The sequence below is a fragment of the Hyla sarda genome, chromosome 1 (genome assembly GCF_029499605.1).
Source record: "Hyla sarda isolate aHylSar1 chromosome 1, aHylSar1.hap1, whole genome shotgun sequence".
In the NCBI taxonomy this organism is placed as follows: Eukaryota; Metazoa; Chordata; class Amphibia; order Anura; family Hylidae; genus Hyla; species Hyla sarda.
The window spans coordinates 501513010-501539050 of record NC_079189.1 but is presented as its reverse complement, the minus strand read 5'-3'; the positions used below and the strand labels follow the sequence as shown (position 1 = coordinate 501539050).

General features: G+C 43.8%; 1 protein-coding gene across 4 annotated transcripts in view; it reads right to left on the bottom strand.

The window, feature by feature from the left end:
- PJA2 (praja ring finger ubiquitin ligase 2) overlaps positions 1-17506 on the bottom strand; it is a 56220-nt gene extending 38714 nt beyond the window's left edge. The window contains exons 1-2 of one of the 4 annotated variants that reach the window (XM_056537486.1): positions 17336-17506; positions 1393-1593 (exon numbers count right to left, since the gene is read on the bottom strand). In XM_056537486.1, the coding sequence (XP_056393461.1) occupies positions 1393-1591 (199 nt within the window). In that variant the 5' untranslated portion in view covers positions 1592-1593; positions 17336-17506. Of the gene's footprint in view, positions 1-1390; positions 1594-17198; positions 17220-17335 lie in introns of those variants that run through there. The other 3 variants (XM_056537488.1, XM_056537487.1, XM_056537489.1) reach the window with 3 other exon arrangements.
- Between the last annotated feature and the right edge of the window lie 8535 nt (positions 17507-26041).

Sequence of the window (26041 nt, the reverse complement as noted above, 5' to 3'; positions counted from 1 at the left end):
ATCCACCCCAAGGCTGCCAAGGTCACTGACAGTCTCTACTTCCTGCTCCCCAGCTCAACACAATGAAACGTCTGCTCAGCCAACTACTGGCTGAGGTAAGTCACCACTGCGGCCAATCACTGGCTGAGCATGTGTTTTCTCAGTGCTAAGCTGGGATCTGGAGTTTAAGTTCAGGGGGGGAGGAGGATAGGAGGGGAGAATACCCCCCCCCCCCTCTTCAACCAAGTCTTGCCCTTTTTATTTAAAGTTATCCCATCCTACAAACCCTTTGATATGCACAGTATTAAATGTATCAAAGTATAATAGGGATGATCAAAAAAACTAATTCTTAGAAAGTGTAAACGTAAACTAGACAATGCAAGTAGTCATCAGATTTATAATAGCAACTCACATTTGCACCCTAAATTAGTTGGCTTACTAGTACAGTGGTCCCTCAACATACGATGGTAATCCGTTCCAAACGGACCATCGTTTGTTGAAACCATCGCATGTTGAGGGATCTGTGCAATGTAAAGTATAGGACAGTGGTCTACAGCCTGCGGACCTCCAGATGTTGCAAAACTACAACACCCAGCATGCCCGGACAGCCGTTGGCTGTCCGGGCATGCTGGGTGTTGTAGTTTTGCAACATCTGGAGGTCCGCAGGTTGTAGACCACTGTAAGAGGAAGTTGTACTCACCTGTCCCCGCCGCTCCGGACCATCACCACTCGTCACCGCTGCCCGGGATGTCGCAGTCCATCGCTGTCGCCAAGTCCCCGAAGCTCCGGTAAGGCCTCTTTTTCCCCAGCATCCTCGCTCTCAGGCGCCGCCATCACGTTGCTACGCACGCCGCTCCTATTGGATGCCGGGACGGCGTGCGCAGCGACGTGATGACGACAATGGAGAGCGCCGACGATGCAGAGGATCCCGAAGAGGACGCGCCGGAGCCCCGAGGACAGGTAAGTGATCGTCAGCAAAGGGCCGGGGCACTGTAAACGGCTATCTGGTGGCAGCTGAAGCAGTCTGCGCTGCCGCATAGCCGTTTATGCAATGGCCCCGGCATACAAAAGCATCGTATGTTGATTCTGCCTTCAACATGTGATGGCCTCAGAGGCCATCGCATGTTGAAATTATCGTATGTCGGGGCCATCGTAGGTCGAGGGGTCACTGTATGTCAAAAACCATTTTATAGAACTTAAGTCATGCCCCTTTCCATCCAAACTGCACTTACTTTCCAGTAAGACATGTCTGCTTGTTGAGCACAGCACAAAAAAAGTGTTTTAAAATGTAGTGAAAGCAATGTAAGCTAGTTTTTTGGCGCAGGCAGTTTTGATTCATCATTTACCATCTAGGGTGTTTAGTCCACAACTGGACAACAATACATAGACAACAAAGAATAACATATCACACACTTAAATCCTTCTCGATCTGCACACTGTCCAGTTCCAGTCCTTCGCTTTCTTTCTCTTGATGTGCTGAAGTTCTAAGTGGACTTTCCAGAGCTGGTCGAAAGCTGATATATGCATGACGTCTTCCATATCTCCTCCCTGTGACTGTCTGATAGCCCCCCGATGGTTTTGGCCAGGCAGGTCTACAGGACTCCTGACCCATTCCTGAAAAGAAATCAATAAATTACCCCAAATATCTGTACATAAAGACAAAACAATAACTTGTAGGTTTATGTAAGTTTTAATTCAAAAAGTGCTCATGGGAGATCCTGCTTTCACATAGGAATTCTATATTTTTTTACCTTTCCTAGGGCATAGCAATGAAATCACATGATAAGGGAGAGTTTTTAAAACCTGTTCAGAGGAAAAGTGGAGTAGTTGCCCATAGCAACCAATCAGATGGCTTCTTTCATTTTTCAGGACTTTTTTACAAATTAACCCCTTAACGCCAATGGATGTACATTAACATCCTTTGCCGGCTCCTGCTGTATGGAGCTCACTCAGGAGCTGAGCACACTTCCTACCCAGTGGGTCCCGGTTGCTACCAGAAACTAAGAACCACGGCTAATTGCAGCCCCGATTGGGCTGATGTCCAGCATTAACCCATTCAGACGCTGGGTCTAAAGCGGGAGAAACCTAATCCCGGCAAGCTCAGTGGGCTGATCGGGAACACCACAAAAAAATCCTGGGGACCCAATCAGCTGAGGACAGCGGGAGGTCCCTTACCCTGCTCCCCGCCATTCAATCAGGCCGCCAATGCACCAGTCTGCCAGGACAGGCTGGAGCAATGGAGCACTGATAATAAAAAAGCAATCAAAAAAGTCCTATCACAACAAAAATGGAACCAAAAAAAAAAAAAAATACAGATCTCAGCGTAAAAAATTAGCCCTCATATATCCTTGTATATGAAAAAATAAAAATGTATAGTTGCCAGAAGGGGACAATTTTAAGCATATCCCTTATCATACAAGAAGTTATAATTTTTTTTAAGTAGTAAAATAAAACAAAACCTAAATAAAATTGGGTATCATTTTAATTGTATGGACCTACAAAATGTAGATAAATGTGTCATTTTACCAAAAATTGCACTGTGTAAAAACGGAAGCCCTCAAATTTGGTAATTCCCCCCCCCCCCTTCAATTTTGCCCCACAAATATTTTTGTGGTAAAATGAGTGATGCCATTACACGGTAAAAGTGGTGCTGCAAAAAAAAAAAAAAACATTTTTTATAAATAAATAAAAAAGCCCTCAAAAAAATCATAACCCTTTCAATTAAACCTTAAAATCCATATGATGGCTTATTTTTTTGCACCACCCTTTTACTCTGTAATGACATCAATCATTTTACCCAAAAATCTACAGGGAAAAAAAAAAAATCATTGTAAGACAAAATTGGAAAAAAAATAAATAAAAGCCATTTTGTAACTTTTGGGGGTTTCCGTTTCTACGTAGTACATTTTTCGGTAAAAATTATACCATATCTTTATTTTGTAGGTCCATATGATTAAAATGATACCCTACTTATGTATATTTGATTTTGTCGTACTTCTGTAAAAAATCCTAACTACATGCACGATAATTAATACGTTTAGAAATGTCCTTTTCTGGCCCCTATAACTTTCTTTCTCCCCCCGCATATGGGGATGTATGAGGCAAGGATGTGGAATTCCTATCGCCCGACGCCCAGGACATGCAGTTACGGGCGCCAGGCAGGTGAATTTTTCCGGTCCTTAGCCGGCTTGACCTGACAAGCGCTGAGACGCTCTGCAGTCTGTATGGAGCGGGCTCCTGACTCATGCCCGCTCCATACTCTGCAGCCCCCGGCTGTGGAAACTTGCGTCCTCCGAATGCAGACCAGGTGGAGGGGAGATAAGAAGCTGTGTACGTCTTCTTTTCCCTGCTTTACTTTCTTTCTCCCTGTGCAGACCTGCGTCCTCTGCCTTCGCTCCACACAGCTCTAAGCTTCGAAGAGCTGAGGGGAGGAGCGGACGCAAGTCCGCATGCGGCGCAAATTTACACCTCACACTGCCGCTAATAGCCAGCATGCGGTGCTCAGCAGTCTGTATGGAGCGGGATCTGGACTCCTGCCCGCTCCGATCGCCGCATGCTGGCTATTAGCGCGGCCCCCAGCTACTGAAAACAGCTTGGGGCTGCCGCTAATAGCCAGCATGTGGCGATCGCCGCAGCTGGCTATTAACCCCTTAGATCGCTGCTGTCAAAGCTGACAGCGGCGTATAAAGGGACATTAGAATGCTCCCTGGTGGGCTAGTGGAGTGGACCCCCCCACGCAGAGTGACCGCAGGGGGGCGATCCACTATAGAGGTAACCGGAGGGCTTACCTCTGTTCCCTGCTGTCCAGTGGCTCTGTCCTTGATAGAGCCTGGCTGGACCAGGCTCTATCAATGGATCGCAGAGCACACAGATCAATGAGTTCAATAGAACTCTATTCATGAGGAATCTAATGATTCCTCCTAAAAGTCTAATAAAGTGTTAAAAAAAAAAAAATAAAAAGTTTTAACAAAAGTTTAAAAAGAAACACATTAACCCCTTTTATGTTAAAAGTTCAAATCAACAACAAAAGAACAATTGCCCCAAGAGAAGGGGAGGATATCTCTAATAGTAAACAACAATAGTGCCCATAAGGCACAAAACAACTCTTAATTCCTACTCCTATAAAACTTAACTTTTATTTCATTCTTAATTAAACCAGGAGGGTTAATATTTAAATTTCCACTAGTTCCACTGTATTGGTCCACTATCCTTCCCACTATATATTTCACTGTTCTAATCAAGAACTAGTTTGGGAAGGATATTCAGCACACTGGTGCTGACTAATATTGAGATTATGTTAATCAATCAGGCTAACTGCCAGTAAGGAAGATTACTGCACCTGCCGTGTGCAGTATCTCTCACTTATTCTACTCTCTCAGTGGACACTAGTGCAATTAAAATCATGTTCTTGCTACCATCCTACATGTTTCGCCACTGCACGTGGCTTTATCAAGGACGGCAGGTAGCAGAATGAATGCTCCACCTGTCGGGGATATGTTTAGATAAAAGCCGACACCAACATATCCCCACACCTCTTGTTTGAATAGTTATTGTGTAATTTTATGTCGGATACTGGCCTTTGTTTGTACCCCATAATTGTAAGCGCTGCGGAATCTGTAGGCGCTATATAAATAAAATAAATAATAATAATTAACAATCTCAATATTAGTCAGCACCAGTGTTAGCCGTGGGTTCCGGCCATTGATGGCCGACAGGACCGACCCAACACGGGGGGTCACCATTTGACCCCGCGTTATATCGCGGGAGTCGGCAGAGGGCGTAAATATACATCCTGCATCCTTAAGGGGTTAAAGGAGTATTCTAGTGCCAACTATTCCTCCTCCATTATGCCCGGGCTGGAGAAAAAAAAAAAATATATACACACGTTCACTTGCCTTCCTGCGTTCCTCCGGAGCGCTGCTACAGCTGATCGGTCCTCCGGTCCAGTCTTCTGCCTCCTTCCTGTGCAAGGATTGTCACAGCGCGCTCAGCCTATGACTAGCCGAAGCGGGACATCGCTGCAGCCGGTGATAGGCTGAGCACAGTGTGAAGATACGTGCACATGGAAGAAGATGGGACCGGAGGACAGATCAGCTGTAGCAGCGCAACAAAGGAATGCAGGAAGGCAAGTAAAAGGTACCGTATATACTAGAGTATAAGCCGAGGCCCCTAATTTCAACCCAAAATCCCAGGAAAGTTATTGACTCGAGTATAAGCCTAGGGTGGGAAATACATCATCCCCCCCCTGTCATCATCCAGACCCCTGTCATTAACATCCTCATCATCATCACCCTGTAATCATCCAGACCCTCATCATCATCATCACCTGTCATCATCCCCTTGTCATCATCCCACACACCCCCTTCATCATCCCCTTGTCATCATCCCACACACCCCCTTCATCATCCCCTTGTCATCATCCCACACCCCCACTTCATCATCCCCTTATCATCCCACTACCCCCCTTCATCATCCCCTTGTCATCATCCCACACCCCCCCTTCATCATCATCATCATCCGCCCTCAGTGGTCTTCAACCTGCGGACCTCCAGAGGTTTCAAAACTACAACTCCCAGCAAGCCCGGGCAGCCATCGGCTGTCCGGGCTTGCTGGGAGTTGTAGTTTTGAAACCTCTGGAGGTCCGCAGGTTGAAGACCACTGCGGCCTTCGACATCATCCAGCCCCCTCTCACCCCCTTTAGTTCTGTACAGTACTCGCCTCCGCTCGGCGCTGGTCCGGTGCTGCAGGGCTGTCCGGTGAGGAGGTCGTCCGGTGGAATAGTGGTTCCGGGCTGCTATCGTCACCGGGGGCGCTTCTTCTCCGCGCTTCGGGCCCAGAATAGAGGCGTTGCCTTGACGATGACGCAGAAGTACGTTGGTAATGAGCGTACCTCTGCGTCGTCATCAAGGCAACGTGACTATTCTGGGGCCGGGCCCGAAGCACTTAGAAGAGGCCTCCCCGGTGAAGATAGCAGCCCGGAACCACTATCCCACCGGACGACCTCCCCACCAGACAGTCCTGCAGCACCGGACCAGCGCCGAGCACTGTACAGAACTAAAGGGGGTGAGAGGGGGCTGGATGATGTCGAAGGCCGCAGTGGTCTTCAACCTGCGGACCTCCGGAGGTTTCAAAACTACAACTCCCAGCAAGCCCGGACAGCCGATGGCTGCCCGGGCTTGCTGGGAGTTGTAGTTTTGAAACCTCTGTAGGTCCGCAGGTTGAAGACCACTGCGGGTGGGGAGTTCACTCGAGTTTAAGCCGAGGGGGGTGTTTTAAGCCCGAAAAATCGTGCTGAAAAACTCTGCTTATACAGTAAGTGAACTTTTTTTTTGTTCTTTCGTTTTTATTTATTTATTTATTTTTTTAACCCGGGCACAACAAAGGAGAAATAGTTGACACTATAGTACTCCTTTAACCACTTAAGGACGCAGGGTTTTTCAGTTTTTGCACTTTCGTTTTTTCCTCCTTACCTTTTAAAAATCATAGCCCTTTCAATTTTCCACCTAAAAATCCCTATTATGACTTATTTTTTGCGTCACCAATTCTACCTTGCAGGGACATTAGTCATTTTACCCAAAAATCCAGGGCGAAACAGAAAAAACAAAATCATTGTGCGACAAAATCAAAGAAAAAAACATTTTGTAACTTTCGGGGGCTTCCGTTTCTACGCAGTGAATATTTCTGTAAAAATGACACCTTATCTTTATTCTGTAGGTCCATACAGTTAAAATGATACCCTACTTATACAGGTTTGATTTTGTCGCACTTCTGGAAAAAAAAATCATAACTACATGCAGGAAAATTTATATGTTTAAAAATGTCCTCTTCTGACCCCTATAACTTTTTTATTTTTCCACGTACAGGGCGGTATGAGGGCTAATTTTTTGCGCCATGATCTGAAGTTTTTATCGGTATGATTTTTGTTTTGGTCGGACTTTTTGATCACTTTTGAATGGTTTAAAAAGTGACCAAATACAGGCTTTTTCCGACTTTGGAATTTTTTTACTTGTACGCCATTGACCGTACGGTTTAATTAACGATTTATTTTTATAGTTCGGACATTTACGCACGCCATATATGTTTATTTTTATTTACACTGTTTTATTTTTTTTTTAGGGGAAAAGGTGATTCAAACTTTTATTAGGGAAGGGGTTAAATGATCTTTATTAACACTTTTTTTTTGCAGTGTTATAGGTCCCATAGGGGTCTATAACACTGCACACACTGATCTTTTACACAATTCACACTGGCGTGTATTAACATGCCTGTGATCAGTGTTATCGGCGCTTGACTGCTCCTGCCTGGATCTCAGGGACGGAGCAGTCATTCGCCGATCGGACACCGGAGGAGGCAGGTAAGGTCCCTCCCAATGTCCTGTAAGCTGTTCGGAACGCCGCGATTTCACCGCGGTGGTCCCGAACAGCCCGACTGAGCAGCCGGGATACTTTCACTTTAGCTTCAGATGCGGTGGTCAGCTTTGATCGCCACGTCTGAAGGGTTAATACAGGGCATCACCGTGATCGGTGATGTCCTGTATTAGCCGCGGGACCGACCCGATATGACACGGGGTCACTGCGTGGCCCCGCTGCATATCGCGGGAGCCGGGGGAGGACGTAAATATACGTACTTCGTCGTTAAGGGGTTAAGGACGCAGACAATTAATTTTTTTACGTTTTCGTGTTTTCCTCCTCGCCTTCAAAAAATCATAACTCTTATATTTTCATCCACAGACTAGTATGAGGGCTTTTTTTTTGCGTGACCAGTTGTCCGTTGTAATGCCATCACTCACTTTACCATAAAATGTATGGCACAACCAAATAAATACTATTTGTGTAGTGAAATTAAAAAGAAAACCGCAATTTTTATAATTTTGGAAGGTTTTGTTTTCACACCGTATAATTTACGGTAAAAATTACGTGTTCTTTATTGTTTGGGTCAATACGATTCAAATGATACCACACTTTTCTATTAGTGTTGCGAAAAAAAATAAAAAATCAAAAAATTGCGAACTTTTTAACCTAATTAGTACGTTTAAAATCCCCCTATTTTGAAGACCTATAACTTTCATTTTCCCGTATAAGCGGCGGTATGAGGGCTCATTATTTGCGCTGTGATCTGTACTTTTTATTGATACCATATTTTCTTATATAAAACTTTTAATCCATTTTTTATAAAAAATTTTTTGAATAAAATGTAAAAAAAAAAAAAAAAAAAACAGCTATTTTGGACTTCTTTTTACTTTCACGCCGTTCACTGTACGGAATCATTAACATTTTATTTTAATAATTCAGATATTTACGCACGCGGCGATACCAAATATGTATATAAAACATTTAAAACTTTTTGGGGGTGAAATAGGGAAAATGGGACGATTTAAGTTTTTCACTTTTTTTTTACTTCTATTTTTACACTTTAATAGTCCCCATAGGGGACTATTTATAGCAATCATTTGATTGCTAATACAGTGTTATCGGTCATCTTCTGCTCTGGTCTGCGGGAAGGCAGATCAGAGCAGAAGACGCCGGGAAGGCAGGTGAGGGGACCTCCGTCTGCAGTGCTGGATGATCGGATTGCCGCGGCAGCACTAAAACCCTGTTTTAAACACCGGGACCAGGCGCAGGGCGTACAGGTACACCCTGCGTCCTTAAGAGGTTAACCGTGTGGTTTAACCCCTTAAGGACCACATGTTTTTCCGTTTATGCGCTTTCGTTTTTTCCTCTTCACCTTTTAAAAATCATAACCCTTTCCGGCGAAACGGGAAAAAAATCATTGTGCACTTTTGGGGGCTTCCGCTTCTAGGTAGTACATTTTTCGGTAAAAGTGAAACCTTATCTTTATTCTGTAGGTCCATACGGTTAAAATGATACCCTACTTATATAGGTTTGATTTTGTCTTACTTCTGTAAAAAATCATAACTACATGAAGGAAGATTTATACGTTTAAAATTGTCCTCTTCTGACCCCTATAACTTTTCTTATTTTTCCACATATGGGGCCGTGATCTGAAGTTTTTAGCGGTACCATTTTTGTATTGATCAGACTTTTTGATCAGTTTTTATGCATTTTTTGATGATATAAAAAGCGACCAAAAATACGTTATTTTGGACTTTGGAATTTTTTCGCGCGTACGGCATTGACTGTGTGGTTAAATTAATTATATATTTTTATAGTTCGGACATTAACGCATACGACGATACTACATATGTTTATATTTATTTTTATTTACATGGTGTTTTTTTTAAATGGCAAAAGGGGGTGATTTGAACTTTTATTAACCCCTTAAGGACACATGACATACTGGATCGTCATGTGTCCGCTCCCAATCTATAACGTGAGGCCACGGCGTGGCCCGTGTCATAGCGGGTCGGGCCCGGCCTCTAACAACGGCCGGGACCCGTGGCTAATAGCGTGCGGCATTGATCGCTGTGCCGCGCGCTATTAACCCTTTAGACGCGGCGTTCAAAGTTGAACGCTGAGTCTAAAGTGAAACTGAAACCATGCCGGTTAACTCAGTGGGCTGTTCGGGATAGCCGCGGCGAAATCGCGGCATCCAGAACAGCTTACAGGATAGCAGGAGGGTCCCTACCCGCTGTTCGATCGCCGAATGACTGCTCAGTGTCTGCGATCCAGGCATGAGCAGTCAAGCAGCAGAATCATCGATCAATGGTTTCCTATGAGAAACCAGTGATCAATGTGAAAGATCAGTGTGTGCAGTGTTATAGGTCCCTATGGAAGCTATAACACTGCAAAAAAAAAAGTGAAAAAAAAAAAAAAAAGTGTTAATAAAGGTTATTTAACCCCTTCCCTAATAAAAGTTTGAATCACCCCCCTTTTCCCATTAAAAAAAAAATAATTAAACAGTGTAAATAAAAATAAACATGTATGGTATCGCCGCATGCGGAAATGTCCGAATTATAAAAATATATCGTTAATTAAACCGCACGGTCAATGGCGTGTGCGCAAAAAAATTCCAAAGTCCAAAATAGTGCATTTTTGGTCACTTTTTATATCATAAAAAAAAGATCAATAAGTTCTATCAATGCAAAAATGGTACTGTTAAAAACTTCAGATCACGGTGCAAAAAATGAGCCCTCATACCGCACCATACACAGAAAAGTAAAAAAGTTGTAGGGGTCAGAAATTACAATTTTAAACATATAAATTTTCCTGCATAAAGTTATGCGACAAAATCAAACCTATGTAAGTAGGGTATCATGTTAACCATATGGACCTACAGAATAAATATCAGGTGTCATTTTTACCGAAAAATGTACTACGTAGAAACGGAAGCCCCCAAAATTTACAAAATGGCATTTTTTCTTCAATTTTGTCTCACAATGATTTTTTTTTCCCATTTCACCGTAGATTTTTGGGCACAATGACGGACGTCATTACAAAGTATAATTGGTGGCGCAAAAAATAAGCCATCATATGGATTTTTAGGTGCAAAATTGAGAGAGTTATGATTTTTAAAGGCAAGGAGCAAAAAACGGAAAAACCCCCGATCCCCCTTTTTTTTTTTTTTTTTTTTTTTTTTTTTTTTTTACACTTTTTTTTGCAGTGTTATAGCTCCCATAGGGACCTATAACACTGCACACACTGATCTTATACCCTGTTCACTGCAAAGCCATAGCTTTGCAGTGATCAGGGTTATCGGCGGTCGATTGCTCAAGCCTGAATCTCAGGCTTGGAGCAATCAATCGCCGAGGGGACACGCCGGAGGCAGGTAAGAGGACCTCCGCTCGTGTCCCAGCTGATCGGGACACCGCATTTTCACTGCGCTGAGCAGCTTTCACTTTCGGTTTAGACGCGGCGTTCAACTTTGAACTGCCGCTCGCTATTAGCCCCGACATCAGATACATGCCGGGACCGACCCGATATGACGCGGGGTCACCGCGTGACCCCGCGTTATATCGTGGGAGCCGGCCAAGGACGTAAATATACGTCCTTGGTCGTTAAGGGGTTAATTAACTATATATTTTTATAATTCGGACATTTCTGCACGCGGCGATACCACGTGTTTATTTACACAGTTTTTTTTTTTTTTTTTAATGGGGAAAAAGAGGGTGATTCAAACTTTTATTATTAGGGAAGGTGTTAAATGATCTTTATTAACTTTATTTCACATTTTTTTTTGAGCAGTGTTATAGCCCCCCCCCCCCCCCAGTGGCTATTACACTTTACATACCGAGCTCATACACAGATCATTGCCGTGCGTTGACACGGCAAAGATCAGTGTTATAGATGCTCAATTGCTCATGCCTGGATCTCAGGCTTGGAGCAATCAATCGCTGATCGGATGCGACTTAGGCAGGTAAGGGGACCTCCGCTCGCGTTCTAGCTGATCGTGACATTGCCATTTCCCTGCGATAGTCCCAATCAGCCCGACTGAGCTAACGGAAAGCTTCTACTTTCATTTTAGACACGGCGATCAACCTTGGACGCCGCGTTTTAAGGGTTGATAGCGCACGGCACAACGATCGGTGCCGCACGCTATTAGCCCAGGGTCCCAGCTTTCATAAGCCGCCAAGACCAACCCGGTATGATGCGGGGTCACCGCGTTATATATACCGGGACCAGGGCGTACAGGTACGCCCTGTGTCCAGGTACGCCCTGCGTCCTTAAGAGGTTAATTTACATATTCATTGTCTGTGACTCGGTGGTCACATGAGCCCTATGCTCTTTGCAGCGCTCACCAGCTACTCCACGTCACTAGGACATGGAGTCACAGACAATGAATATGTATGTTAGCCGGAAGAGCCCCACCTCCAGCGCACAATACCCGGAATATAGCTTTGGATCTTCGGAGGGGGTGACATATCTCTGTACCTAAGGTACGTATTTTAGTCAGTGACCCCTTGTCAGACTCCTGTTCACCCACACTATAAACCAGTGTATGGGTGTAGTGTGGGTAAACAGGCTGACCGGTTTCCTTTCAATTTCCTAGTAATTCAATGTCCCTACAGCTGCCATGACATCACACAGAAAAAAGGTCACTCATCCAGAAAGACAGGAACCAGAACAGACCAATCACCTCTGTCAGGCCTTGTCCCATTAAAGCCATGTACACTATTAAAAGCTTTATGACAAAGCAGGATGGGGGAATTGAACTGTGCTGTGGTATGTTCGTGCTGACAGCACAGAAAATAAAATACCGTACATATTAGGGCTTTACAATATATTGCAATAGAATGGCATTTTTTTGCAAATTGTGATATGTCAATATGGCCCCCTGGAAAAATTTGAGATTACCTGCAGACGAAATTCAAATGCTAGGTCAGTTTTTCCCAACCAGGGTGTCTGCAGCTGTGGCAAAACTACTGAAGTTTTTCAACAGCTTGAGGCACCCTTGTTGGGAAACACTGTCTTAAGGGGGTACTTTTTTTGAAAAAGAAAAAATTGTGTTTTACCAGAGCACCCCTTTAACGACTGCTGAGTGTCAATAAGGCATATGGGCATTGGGCGGAATTATTCAATGATTGACAGCCTAGGACTAGGATTGCCAACTCGACTCCTAAGCACAGAGGGGACGTTTTGGCAATACCTGTGTAGAGGAGAAGTGGTGCAATTTCCCATTACAACCAATCAGATTGCTTCTTTCATTCTCCTGAGGTCCTTTTAAAAACAGAAGGAGAAGGGGTTATAAAGAATAAAGGGGGTATCAAAACTTGTGTAGAGGAAGAGTGACGCAGTTGCCCATAGCAACCAATCAGATTGCTTCTTTTAGTTTTCAGAGACATTTTTTATTTTTTTTATAATGAAAGAAGCAATATGATTGGTTGCTCTAGGCATTGCACAACTCTGTCTCTATACAGTTTTGATAAATATCGCCCCCAAATTCTCAAATAGTACTGAGTGTTTTACTATATATACTCCTCACCCCCTCCTCTATATCAGGAAGCTGAAAGATCAGACTGCCTGTTTAATGTAACTGGTTTCTTCAAACCCCTCAAGAACAAAGGGCATACATGTATGCCCTTGCGTCCAGGAACTTAAGGACCGAGGGCATAGCAGTACGCCCTTGTCCCGTTACCGGGGTTAGGAGCGTGCTCATGAGCTGAGCACGCTTCATACCTGGTGGTCCCGGTTTCTATGAATAGCCAGTATCCATGTGGGGGTTAACATGCTGTTAGCTCAGCGGAGCTGTTTGTGACATCCGCCGTGAAACTGCAGGTCCCGATCACCTAAAGGGATGGCAGAGGGGCCCTTACCTGCCTCCTCCGCGTCCGATTGATACTCTGAAGCTCTGCCCAGCCATGGCAGGCTAGAGAAGCAGAGCACCGATAACAATTATCAATGCTCAGCATTGAACAGTGTATGCAATCAAAAATTGCATGTTATGGGCCCTCTATGGGGACTTAAAAACAAAATAGAGAATTAAAGGAAATCCGCAGGATAAGTGTCTGATCGCGGGGGGGTCCTAACGCTGGGAGCCCCCCTGCGATCTCCTGTACAGAGCCACAGTCAACATGCTCCCTCCATGGGAGAGGCATTCATGCATCCCCACCTCACACAGAGCTGTATGGGAGGGGGGGGGGGGGGGGGTACAGTGTCATCGACCTCAGTGAGGTCGACGACGGACTCCGTACAGGAGATCGCAGGGGGGTCCCAGCGTTCGGACACCCAGCGATTAGACACTTGCTACCTATCCTGTGGATAAGTGTTGTGCACCGCAGATCTCCTTTAACCCCTTCCTAATAAAAGTTTGAATCACCCCTCTTAAAAAAAAAAAAAAAAAAAAAAATGTTTAAATAAAATAATGTTATCAAAAAGAAACAATCATATGTGGTACCGCAATGTGCGTTAATGTAAAAACAATTTAAATATAAGGTTAGTTAAACTGCACGGTTGATGGCGTACACGTAAAAAAAATACCAAAGTCCAAAATTGTGCAATTTTGGTCACTTCATATACCATAAAAAAATATATATTTTAAATAAAAAGCTATCAATAAGTCCCAGCAAAACAAAAATGGTACAGATGAAAACTAAAGACCACGGCGCAAAAAATGAGCCCCCAGACATATGCCCCGTAAGCAGAAAAATAAAAAAAGTTATAGGGGTCAGAAGAGGATAATTTTGAACACACAAATTGTTGCATGTAGTTAAAAAATTTTTTTTTAAAGTAGTTATCTTTAAGTCACCTTCCTCCATTCCCCGTAGCACCGCTACAGCTGTTCGGTCCTCTGGCCAGTCTTCCGTGTGCAATGTCCTAACAAAAGCCACAAAACAGGCAAGGCGGCTGTTTTTGGAGTTTCTGTAAGTCCTTTAGAGGTCAAAGGGAGCGGTGTAAAGATGCAGCACTGCTAGCTATGCTGTTATTGTAATGAAAACAGTATCTTGTGTTGTAAAGCTGTTTGCACAAGTTCCATAAAATGCAATAAAACTGCAGCCTTGCCTGTTTTTGGCTTCCTGGACACCTCTAGCTTAAAAACGCTCAAGCCAGAATCACACGTACAGTTTGTGATGCAGATTTTAAAGCCAAAGCCTGAGAAATAGGAAATATACAGGAATGTGGCTCAAATATCTCCTCATTACAGACAACCCCTACAAAATGACAATGACAGCAGCATTACAAAGCTGCCACTGAGATGAATGGCTATATATGCGACTATGTCCAACCTGGGGCTCTCTAGCTGTTCCAAAACTACGACACCCAGGTTAGGGAATACTGCATTAGGGTACGTTCACACAGGCGGATTTACAGTGTATTTTACGCTGTAGACCCGCTGGTGAAGGCTCGCTCTATGCTGTCTTTACAGGTGCCTGCTCGTAGCGGCAATACGCTGCGACGAGCAGACACACTGCAGCGATGTGTGCGGCGTACTCGCACATCGCGGCCACTCTCCCTGCTCTGAGCTAGGCCGAGAGCTCCCGCGATGTGCGAGTATACTGCGACTCACACACCGCAGTGTGTCTGCTTGTAGCAGCGTATTGCACACGTAAAGACAGCATAGATTCACCAGTGGATCCGCAGCTAAATCCGCTCGTGTGAACGTACCCTTAGGGAATGTAGGCACCACGGTAGGTAGGAAGTGTCCTGATGGGATATCCCACCATGCTTTATTACAGTGGTCACCAAATTATGGACCTCCTGATGTAGCAAATGCTGGAGGTTGACACTTTGGAAACCACTGCTATATTAGATAATAAAATGAGGCTACACTTAATATTAAAGGGGTACTCTGGTGAAAACCTTTTTTTCTTTTAAATCAACTGGTGGCAGAAAGTTAAACATATTTGTAAATTACTTCTATTAAAAAAATCTTAATCCTTTCTGTACTTATTAGCTGCTGAATACTACAGAGGAAATTCTTTTCTTTTTGGAATGCTCTCTGATGACGTTATTATAATAATAATAACGCTTTATTTATTTATTGTTGTCCTTAGTGGGATTTGAACCCAAGTCCCCAGCACTGCAAGGCAGCAGTGTTAACCACTGAGCCACCATGCTGCCCTTAGCATACATCTGCTATGCATGGTTGCTAAAATGGACAGAGATGTCAGCAGAGAGCATTGTGCTCATGATGTCATCAGTGTTCCAAAAAGAAAGGAATTTCCTCTGTAGCATTCAGCAGCTAATAAGGACTGGAAGGATTAAGATTTTTTTTTTAATAGAAGTAATTACAAACATGTTTAACTTTCTGCCACCAGTTGATTTAAAAGAAAAAAGGTTTTCACCGGAGCACCCCTTTAAACATTCTATTTTGGTCTTAAAGTGAACTCCGGTGGCAAAAAAAAAATAAAAAAAATTTCAAATCATCTGGTGCCAGAAAGTTAAACAGATTTGTAAATTACTTATATTATAAAATCTTAATCCTTCCAGTACTTATCAGCTGCTGTATGCTCCGCAGGAAGTTAAGTTATTATTTTCTGTCTGACCACAGTGCTCTGTGCTGACACCTCAGTCCGTGTCAGGAATTGTCCAGAGCAGGAGAGGTTTCCTATGGGGGATTTGCTCTTACTCTGGACAGTTCCTGACACGGACAGAGGTGTCAGCAGAGAGCACTATGGTAAGACAGAAAAGAACTGTAAAACTTCCTCTGGAGCATACAGCAGCTGATAAGTACTAGAAGGATGAAGATTTTTTTAATAGAAGTAATTTACAACTCTATTCAACCTACTGGAGCCAGTTGATATAAAAAACAAAATAGTTTTCCACCGGAGTACCCCTTTAAAACTAAATGCAGATTCTGTGTGCAGCAGGCACCATCGCCAGGAGTCGGCGCTTTAACCACAAGGACATGCACCGTCCCAATTGATGGCTATGCAGTGCTGCACAGTATTTTGCTGAAAGAAGGAACATGTTCATTGTGGTTTTTTTTTTTTTTTTTTGGGTGGTTGGGTGTAGTTCAACATTTTTTTATTTCTACAACGGAATTGCGCAAAATTCAGCAGAATCACACTGAAGACCTTCCGTGTGGATATTCTGTAGTGTGAATGAGCCCTAAGGGTGTGCTCACACGTATCCCCTGCGGATTGTCTTCAGATTGGTTACTTCTTTATCTGCCATTTGTCATCATAGACTAAAACAATGATATTTGAATTGCAATTGATCAGAATCTATGCGGCGCCCCTATACTCCCCAGCCTAGTTTTCTGAGGGTATGTTCACATGTGGCAGATATGCTGCAGATTTGCCCCAGATTTTGACTTCCCTATTAGAGTTAGAAAACTCCACAACAGCACATCCATGTGTGAACACAGTCCAATATAGAGACACAATAACCTATAAGGCTTAGGGAAGTGTTTATTAACAAGGGTGCCTCCAGCTATTGCAAAATTACAACTCCCAGCAAGCCCGGACAGCCTTCGGCTGTCCGGGCATGCTGGGAGTTGTAGTTCTGCAACAGCTGGAGGCACCCTGGTTGGGAAGCACTGGCTTAGGGGGTGTACACACCTTCCCAGAATGATAGGTGACACACTACAGCAGTGATCTCCAACACTGTGGCTCTACAGCTGTGGCAAAACTACAAATCCCACCATTCTCCTGCCTGCAGCTGACTTGGAATGCTGGGAGTTTTTCCTACAGATCTACAAGATGCCTCCAAGACCAACTCAATAACAGCAACCACAGTGTACAGCAGCGTAGCTTCGGCCCGGCTATATCCAGTGGCAGCATGTAACTTTCCTGGGCCTGAGGACTACAAGTTCCTATCACTCCCCACCCTGCAGGCTGATGCACCGTGCAGTGTTTACAGTGTCAGGCAGTGATGCTGCACCTGTGGCTCCGCCCCCTCTCTACAGGCCTCAGCCGTGACCTCCGCTCAGTACTCAGCACCAGCCAGCATGCACAACGCGACAGCATGCCCGAGACTGCTGGTCCTCCCGGCCCCCGTCTCCCACAGTGCTCTGGTACCTGCCACTCGGTATCCCGGTAATACCCGGAGCCTCCAACGCCGCTGACTATACGGCTCGGTCCTCACACAGCTCGGCGTCACCGGACAGCCAGCGTCTGAACGTCAGCCAATTGCCTTTCAAAGCCTTCATATAGCTGACCAATAGGCGAGTAACGAGAGGCGGGCTCTAGAAGAGCTTCAGCCAATCACAGTCTGTCTGCTCACAGGTAAAGAGCAGAATGGGAGCATGAATGGTGGTGTGCGGCTGTCAACACTACACTTCAACAGGCCCTGCCAACTCCAGCAGTGGCGATTGGGGGCATTATATGTAAGGGGCACAAGACAGAGGGCATTATTGTTATGTGGGGGAAACAAGGACGGACATTATTATGTGGGGGGCACAGGACGGACATTATTATTATGTGATTATGTGGGGGGCACAGGACAGAGGGCATTATTATTATGTAGGGGAAACAGGACGGACATTATTATTATGTGGGGGGCACAGGATGGCTCATAATTATTTCTATACGTGGGCACCGGATGGGGGATTATTGCTATATGTGAGGGCACAGAGTGTTTTGCATTTCAGAGCTATAGGCCCAGATTTTTCCCATGTTTATTTGGGTGGTGGGTTTGACTATTATTTATCAAGAAGGGGCAGCAGGATGATGAATTTTGCGCAGCTCTGCTGTGGTGGGAAAAGCTCTACCACATACACTTGTGAGAGAGGAAAGTAGACACTTTCCCGGGTCGAGAATTTGGCAGGTTAGGTGTTTTTACTTACTTTCACAGAGCTGCCTGGACATTTTTATTTGGATTTTGGGCGTTACAATCAAATTTGATTGCGGTGTCTAAGGGGTTAAAGCTGGGCGTCACGGTGATCGGTGATATCTGGCATTAGAGATGGGTCCTGGTGGCAGATAGCTGCCAGGACCACCCAGCTATGACCCCTGCTCAGCTCCTTGGGAGGGGAGTGGGATGCTGTCGTCCACAAGAGATTAAAGGGTGAATTGTGGAAGGTAGAAGAGATTCTCACGCCTACTGGTAGGTGGTGTAGCTTTGCGCCTAAAAAAAGTACCTTTGCGCACAGAATAGCAACTTTTGACAAAGGTCGCAAATGATAAATACGTGACCACTGCATGGTCAAAAAGAAAAAGTTCTATGGGTAGGCAAAAAGAGTGAAAGTGTCTATATCAAAAGACGCATAAAAGTCTCTAAATATGCTGCTTGCGCCTGAACTGCGCCTAAACATAGACAAAAAATGCTTATATTATAAGGAATTTCTGGGGTAATACAATTTTTATGGTCCACAATACGTTACGGTATGGTATTCAGAGGGTGCACTGCACGCCAAGGTTATATTCAGAGAGTGTATGCAGTGTATGGTGGAATTATATTTAGAGGGTGCAGTGTGTGGTAGTATTATATTCAGAGGATACAATGTGTGGTAGTATTATATTCAGAGGGTACAGTGTGTGGCAGTATTATATGCAGAGGGTACGGCGTGTGGCAGTATTATATTTAGAGAGCGCAGTGTGTGGTGGCATATTTAGACGGCACAATGTGTGATAGGATTATACTTAGAGGGCACAGTGTGTGATACTATTATATTCAGAAGGTACAGTGTGTTGTAGCATATTCAGAGGGTACAGTGTGTAGTAGTATTATATTCAGAGGGTACGGTGTGTGGCAGTATTATAATTATTCATTATAATTATTGTTTTTATATATAGACTCAGAATCCACTGACACAGTGAGGGCCATCTGGGTTCTACTCAAGTTCTACAGAGTGAAAATTTAGCTGGAACAAGTTGCCAGCTGAATTAGATAAGAAAGGACTATAGAGAAGACGTCACCTGTAATCACTGATATCATTGTGTATTCCCCTCACTATAGAGAAGACGTCACTTGTAATCACTGATATCATTATGTATTCCCCTCACTATAGAGAAGACGTCATCTATAGTGATATCATTGTGTATTCTCCTCACTGTAGAGAAGACGTTACCTGTAGTCACTGATATAATTGTGTATTCCCCTCACTATAGAGAAGACGTCACCTGTAGTCACTGATATTATTGTGTATTCTCCTCACTATAGAGAAGACGTCACCTGTAGTCACTGATATTATTGCCTATTCTCCTCACTATAGAGAAGACATCACCTGTAGTCACTGATATTATTGTGTATTCCCCTCACTATAGAGAAGACGTCACCTGCAGTGACTGATATCGTATATTCTCCTCACTATAGAGAAGATGTCCCCTGTAGTCACTGATATTATTGTGTATTCCCCTCACTATAGAGAAGACGTCACCTGTAGTCACTGATATCATTGTATATTTTCCTCACTATAGAGAAGACGTCACTTGTAGTCACTGATATCATTGTGTATTCCCCTCACTATAGAGAAGGTGTCACCTGTAATCACTGATATTATTGTGTATTCTTACTATAGAGAAGACGTCACCTGTAGTCACTGATATCATTGTGTATTCTCCTCACTATAGAGAAGACGTCACCTGTAGTCACTGATATTATTGTGTATTCTCCTCACTATAGAGAAGACGTCACCTTTAGTCACTGATATTATTGTGTATTCTCCTCACTATAGAGAAGACGTCACCTGTAGTCACTGATATCATTGTGTATTCTCCTCACTATAGAGAAGACGTCACCTGTAGTCACTGATATCATTGTGTATTCTCCTCACTATAGAGAAGACGTCACCTGTAGTCTCTGATATTATTGTTTATTGTTAGGATTCGGCAGGCTGGATGTGGATCCTCTGTGTCAACGAGGGATTGGCGTGGACTGTACCGGTGGACCGGTTCTAGGTTGCTACTGGTATTCACCAGAGCTAGCCGCAAAGCGGGATGGTCTTGCTGCGGCGGTAGCAACCAGGTCGTATCCACCGGCAACGGCTCAACCTCGCTGACTGCTGAGAAGGCGTGGGACAGAAGGACTAGACAGAGGCGAGGTCAGACGTAGCAGAAGGTCAGGGCAGGCGGCAAGGTTCGTAGTCAATGGTGATAGCAAAGGTCTGGAAACACTGGTATGGCAAACACAGTAAACGCTTTCTCTAGGCACAAGGGCAACAAGATCCGGCAATGCTGGGAAGGGGAAGTGAGGTTATATTGACGTGGAGCAGGTGGAAGCTAATTAGACTGATTTGGGCCAGGCACCAATCATTGGTGCACTGGCCCTTTAAATCTTAGAGAGCTGGCACGCGTGCGCCCTAAGGAGCGGAGCCGCGCGCGCCAGGACGTGACAGCCGGGGACCGGGACAGGTGAGTAGCTTGGGATGCGATTCGCAAGCGGGCGCGTCCCGCTATGCGAATTGCATTCCCGCCGGCAGTGTCAGTGCGGCGCTGCAGAGAGGGGAACGCTGCGAGCGCTCCGGGGATGAGCAGGGACCCGGAGCTCTCGGCGTAACATTTATTCTCCTCAATATAGAGAAGACATCACCTGTAATCATTGACATTATTGTGCAGGGATGTGAAATTCCTATCACAGGTAAATTTTTCCGGCCCTTAGCCCGGCTTTGGGCAAGCAGGGCCGGGCCTGACAAGTGCTGCGGCGCTCTGCAGTCTGTATGGAGCGGGCTCCCGACTCCTTCCCGCTCCATACTATGCAGCCCCCGGCTGTTCTTAGTAGCCGGGTGCCGCTGTTAGGTGGAAATTTGCGACCCCTGCAGACTTGCGACACCTCCTCCCCAAATTTCCACCTCACACCGCTGCTAATAGCCAGCATACGGCGATCGCCACGGCTGGGTATTAACCCATTAGATTGCCGTTGTCAAAGCTGACAGTGGCATCTAAAGGGACATGTGAATGCTCCCTGGTGAGCTAGTGAGGTGGATCCCCCCCCCCCCCCGCGCTGGGGGGGGGCGGGGGGAGATCCACTATAGAGGTAGCCGGAGGGCTTACCTTGGTTCCCTGCTGTCCCGTGGCTCTGTCAATGATAGAGCCTGGCTGGACCAGGCTCTATTAATGGATCACAGAGCACACAGATCAATTGAGTTCAATAGAACTTTATTGATCTGTATGAGGAATCTAATGATTCCTCCTAAAAGTCTAATAAAGTGTAAAAAAAAAAAAAAATAACCCCTTCCATATTAAAAGTTCAAATCACTCCCTTTTCCTATATAAAAACATGTAAGCATAATAAAAATAAACATATTTAGTATCGCTGTGTGCGTAATTGTACGAACTATTAATATATAGCATTATGTATCCCATATGGTAAATGACATAAATATAAAAAAAAATACCAAACGACAGAATTGCAATTTTTCTAATATCCCAGAAAAAAAAAAGTTAAAAAGCGATTAAAAAGTCAGATCAATACCAAAATGGTATCGATACAAGAAACAGATTATGGCGCAAAAAATTAGCCCTCATACAGCCTGGTATGAAAACATTTTTTTAAATAAAGCTACAGGGTCAAAAAATGGCTATTCAGAAAAGTTCAGAATTTTTTTTTAATTAGTAAAACATGACGGAAACAATACAAATCTGGTATTGCTGTAATCAGGCCGGCCTAAAGTATCAAAAAAACTTGTTAGCTCTACCATAAGGTAAATGGCGTAGAAAATAAAACCACCAAATTTGCTAAATTATCTTTTACTATTTAAATTTCACTTCATCGATTATATATATATTTTCTTGGTTCGGAGAATATGTTATTGAAAAATCGAAATGTCTCATTATAGTAGGTAGTTATGGCTATTATAGGGTGGGGAGGAAAAAACGTGTGTAAAAGCGAGTGTAAAAGTGAAAATTGGCCCGGACAAGTGGATCGTCATGAGGGACAAGTAGATTTTGCTCCATTTTAGTCCCGTGGACAAGTAGTTTTTTTTATTACATTTCCACACCCCCTGTTGGATATTCTCCTCACTATAGAAAAGACTTCAACTGAAGTCACTGATATTATTGTGTATTCTCTTCACTATAGAGAAGACGTCACCTGTAATCACTGATGTCATTGTGTATTCTCCTGATTATAGAGAAGACATCACCTGTAGTCACTGATATTATTGTGTATTCTCTTCACTACAGAGAAGACGTCACCTGTGGTCACTGATATTATTGTGTATTCTCCTCACTATAGAGAAGACGTCACCTGTAGTCACTGATATGATTGTGTATTCCCCTCACTATAGAGGAGACGTCACCTGTAGTCACTGATATCTTTGTGTATTCTCCTCACTATAAAGAAGACGTCACCTGTAGTCACTGATATCATTTTGTATTTTCCTCACTATGTCCCATCAGAGCTGTAGTCAGTTGTAAGTTCTGCAGTTAGGATGAGTGAAACAACAACTCCTAGCATAACCTTACCACTGCTCAGGTCATACTGGGGGCTTTAGTTTTAAATAGTAAAAACTTCTTTAGCACTTTCCCATTTTGTGGCAACTGGTATTTATGATTATTGTACTGGAAATTATTTTCAGGAACGTGCTACACTGTGGGCATCACAACATGCTAAAAAAAAATCAGGGCCTATATCCCTTAATGTTATGTTTTAACAATTATTCATCCAGTTGCCATTTAAAGGAGAAATGCAGCACAAAAGTTTTACCTTCCCCTGTGCCCGGGCTGAAAAAACAAAAAAAATTACTTTAACTCACCTTCCTACATTCCCCCGTTGCGCCGATATCAGAATCATGGTCCTCTGGCGCTGCTCGGCTCCTGGCTTCTTAGGCTCGGAACATCACACAACACTCAGCGTATTGCCGGCCGCAGAGATGTCCCGCCTCGGCCGGTGATAGGCTGAGCGCACTGTCATGTAAGGAGCCTGGGCAGCAGGGAGAAGGCAGGGCCCGAGCTTCTTACATGACAGTGCGCTCAGCCTATCACTGGCCGAGGCAGGACATCTCTGTGACCGGCAATACGCTGACTGCAGTGTGACGTTCCGAGCCTAAGAAGCAGGGACCCGAGCAGCATTGGAGGAACGGGACGCCGATATCGGCGCAACGGGGGAAAAATATGAAGATGAGTTCAAGTTTGTTTGTTTTTTTGCAGCCCAGGCACAAGGAAAGGTAAAAGTTTTGTGCCACATTTGTCCTTTAATCTCCCCAAAATAATACCTCCACACCAAGACAACCTATTACTCCTGCTAATGCCTTCATACTATTATTATATGAAAAAAACTATAGACAGACCAATACCACTATACAAGGGACAATTGCACCAAACCATGACCACTACCATTATCCATGTAGTGATGGGATAATACCACCATACTGATAATGAATAAAACCGCTATATACAGACCAGTATCACCAGCAACTCCACTATACAAGGAACAAATAATTATACCACACCATGACTATACATTACCCCCATATAGTAAAGGGAAAATACTACCATACTGATACTGAATAAACCACTGTTCACAGATGTTAGTGAACTCACCTCTACACAGGCAGACAATATCAGGGTGCTTTCACACCACGTTTTCACTGATAGCCAGCCATCTTGCCTCGGGACCTAGGGGGGTCCCCCCCCTCACATCGATCAAATTAGTCAAATCTGACTAGCTGATTGCAGCGTTTCGCACAGAAAAATCCTGAGCAGCGCAGTGTGTGTGTCCCGATCACAGAGGAACTCCCTGAGGAAGCCAAACGGCGAAACGTCGTTGGAGTACTGGCGTTGTGTGGCTAGGTACACTGTCTATGTCTCCCAGCCTGTGTTCTGTGAGTGGGGAAGCTCCATATTTATGTTGCTCATTGCGCTCAAGACATGCGGATGTTGATTGTTATCCCGCAGCTTCATCTGGGCTCTTATCTGTACTTTGTTACTCCCCTTTCTTCCTGAACACTCGCTGGAGGCCATTTGTTCAGTGACCTCCTTATCTATGTATTGATATCTGTGAAATTCTTGCATGACTTTTATGTGTAACTAAGTTTTTGTTATACTGGTGGCCGTCCTCCTTAGGTAGGAATAGTTATGCTGTTTTTGCATTTATGCTAATTAATGATATATTACCTACCTCACTAACTCCAGTTTTTGTCTGGCTATACTGTCCTTTTTAAATTTTTTTTATCAAATGATGTTCTCAATAAAGTTTATTATTAACGTATGGAGTGGGTGTTCAAGTGTGTATATAGGATCACATGTGGAATTATAGACATTACAAAAAAGTGTGAAACAACTGAAAATATGTCATATTCTAGGTTCTTCAAAGTAGCCACCTTTTGCTCTGATTACTGCTTTGCACACTCTTGGCATTCTCTTGTTGAGCTTCAAGAGGTAGTCACCTGAAATGGTTTTCAATTCACAGGTGTGCTGGTGTGGGGGTGCTTTGCTGGTGACACTGTTGGGGATTTATTCAAAATTTAAGGCATACTGAACCAGCATGGCTACCACAGCATCTTGCAGCGGCATGCTATTCCATCCGGTTTGCATTTAGTTGGACCATAATTTATTTTTCAACAGGACAATGACCCCAAACACACCTCCAGGCTGTGTAAGGGCTATTTGACCAAGAAGGAGAGTGATGGGGTGCTGTGCCAGATGACCTGGCCTCCACAGTCACCGGACCTGAACCTAATCGAGATGGTTTGGGGTGAGCTGGACCACAGAGTGAAGGACCAACAAGTGCTAAGCATCTCTGGGAACTCCTTCAAGACTGTTGGAAGACCATTTCAGGTGACTACCTCTTGAAGCTCATCAAGAGAATGAGTGTGCAAAGCAGTAATCAAAGCAAAAGGTGGCTACTTTGAAGAACCTAGAATATGACATATTTTCAATTGTTTCACACTTTTTTGTTATGTATATAATTCCACATGTGTTAATTCATAGTTTTGATGCCTTCAGTGTGAATCTACAATTTTCATAGTCATGAAAATAAAGAAAACTCTGAATGAGAAGGTGTTTCCAAACTTTCGTTCTGTACTGCATATATTATAAATATACACACATACACACATATATATTCAAAATGTTATTGTTCCCCCCAAAAAATGTGATTTTAAACTTTTGTCGAAAATGTGAAAAAATGCTCATAATAATATAAGCTTTCTAATGTCGTAAAAAAGTAAAAGAATGTTTAACAAATGATACCAACATAAAGTAGACATGTTGTGGATGTGAATTAATAACTAAATTTATTTGGCATGGCTATTTCTTTTACTAGTAGAGAGTTTCAAACATAGAGAAAAGACATTTTTTCACAAAGATCGCTTCATGTATCAACAAAAATTTCCCGACATTTTCACAAAAGCCAACATATTTACTAAGGTTTCCACATAAAATGTGGTGGATTTGAGCTGAGGAAAACAAACAGATCAGAGCAGGTGTAAAAAAAGCAAAGTGTAGAGAAAGTGGAAAATGTAGGGAAACCTTAGTAAATACCATGGAAAATAAATTGTAGGGAATTAAAACCCACAAAGAAACCTACACTCCACTCTTAGTAAATGAGGGCCTATGTCTTGAAAAAACATTCTCTGAATCACTTTGCCAGTTAAAAGCAGTTCAAAGTTATTACCACTTAAAGAGACACATGTCAGATTTGAAAAAAAAGGACTGGGTCATGAAGGGCAAAACTAGCTGGGTCATGAAGGGGTTAATAAGCTGACCGGAGTCACCGTTTGACTCCTGTAGGCTCATTTCGGAAATGAGCCAACCGGAGTCAAATGGTGTCTCCGGTCGGCTCATTAAAGTCAATGGATTTCAGCGACTGTCCGGCTGGGGTACAGGAGCGCACGGTTTTCGCCT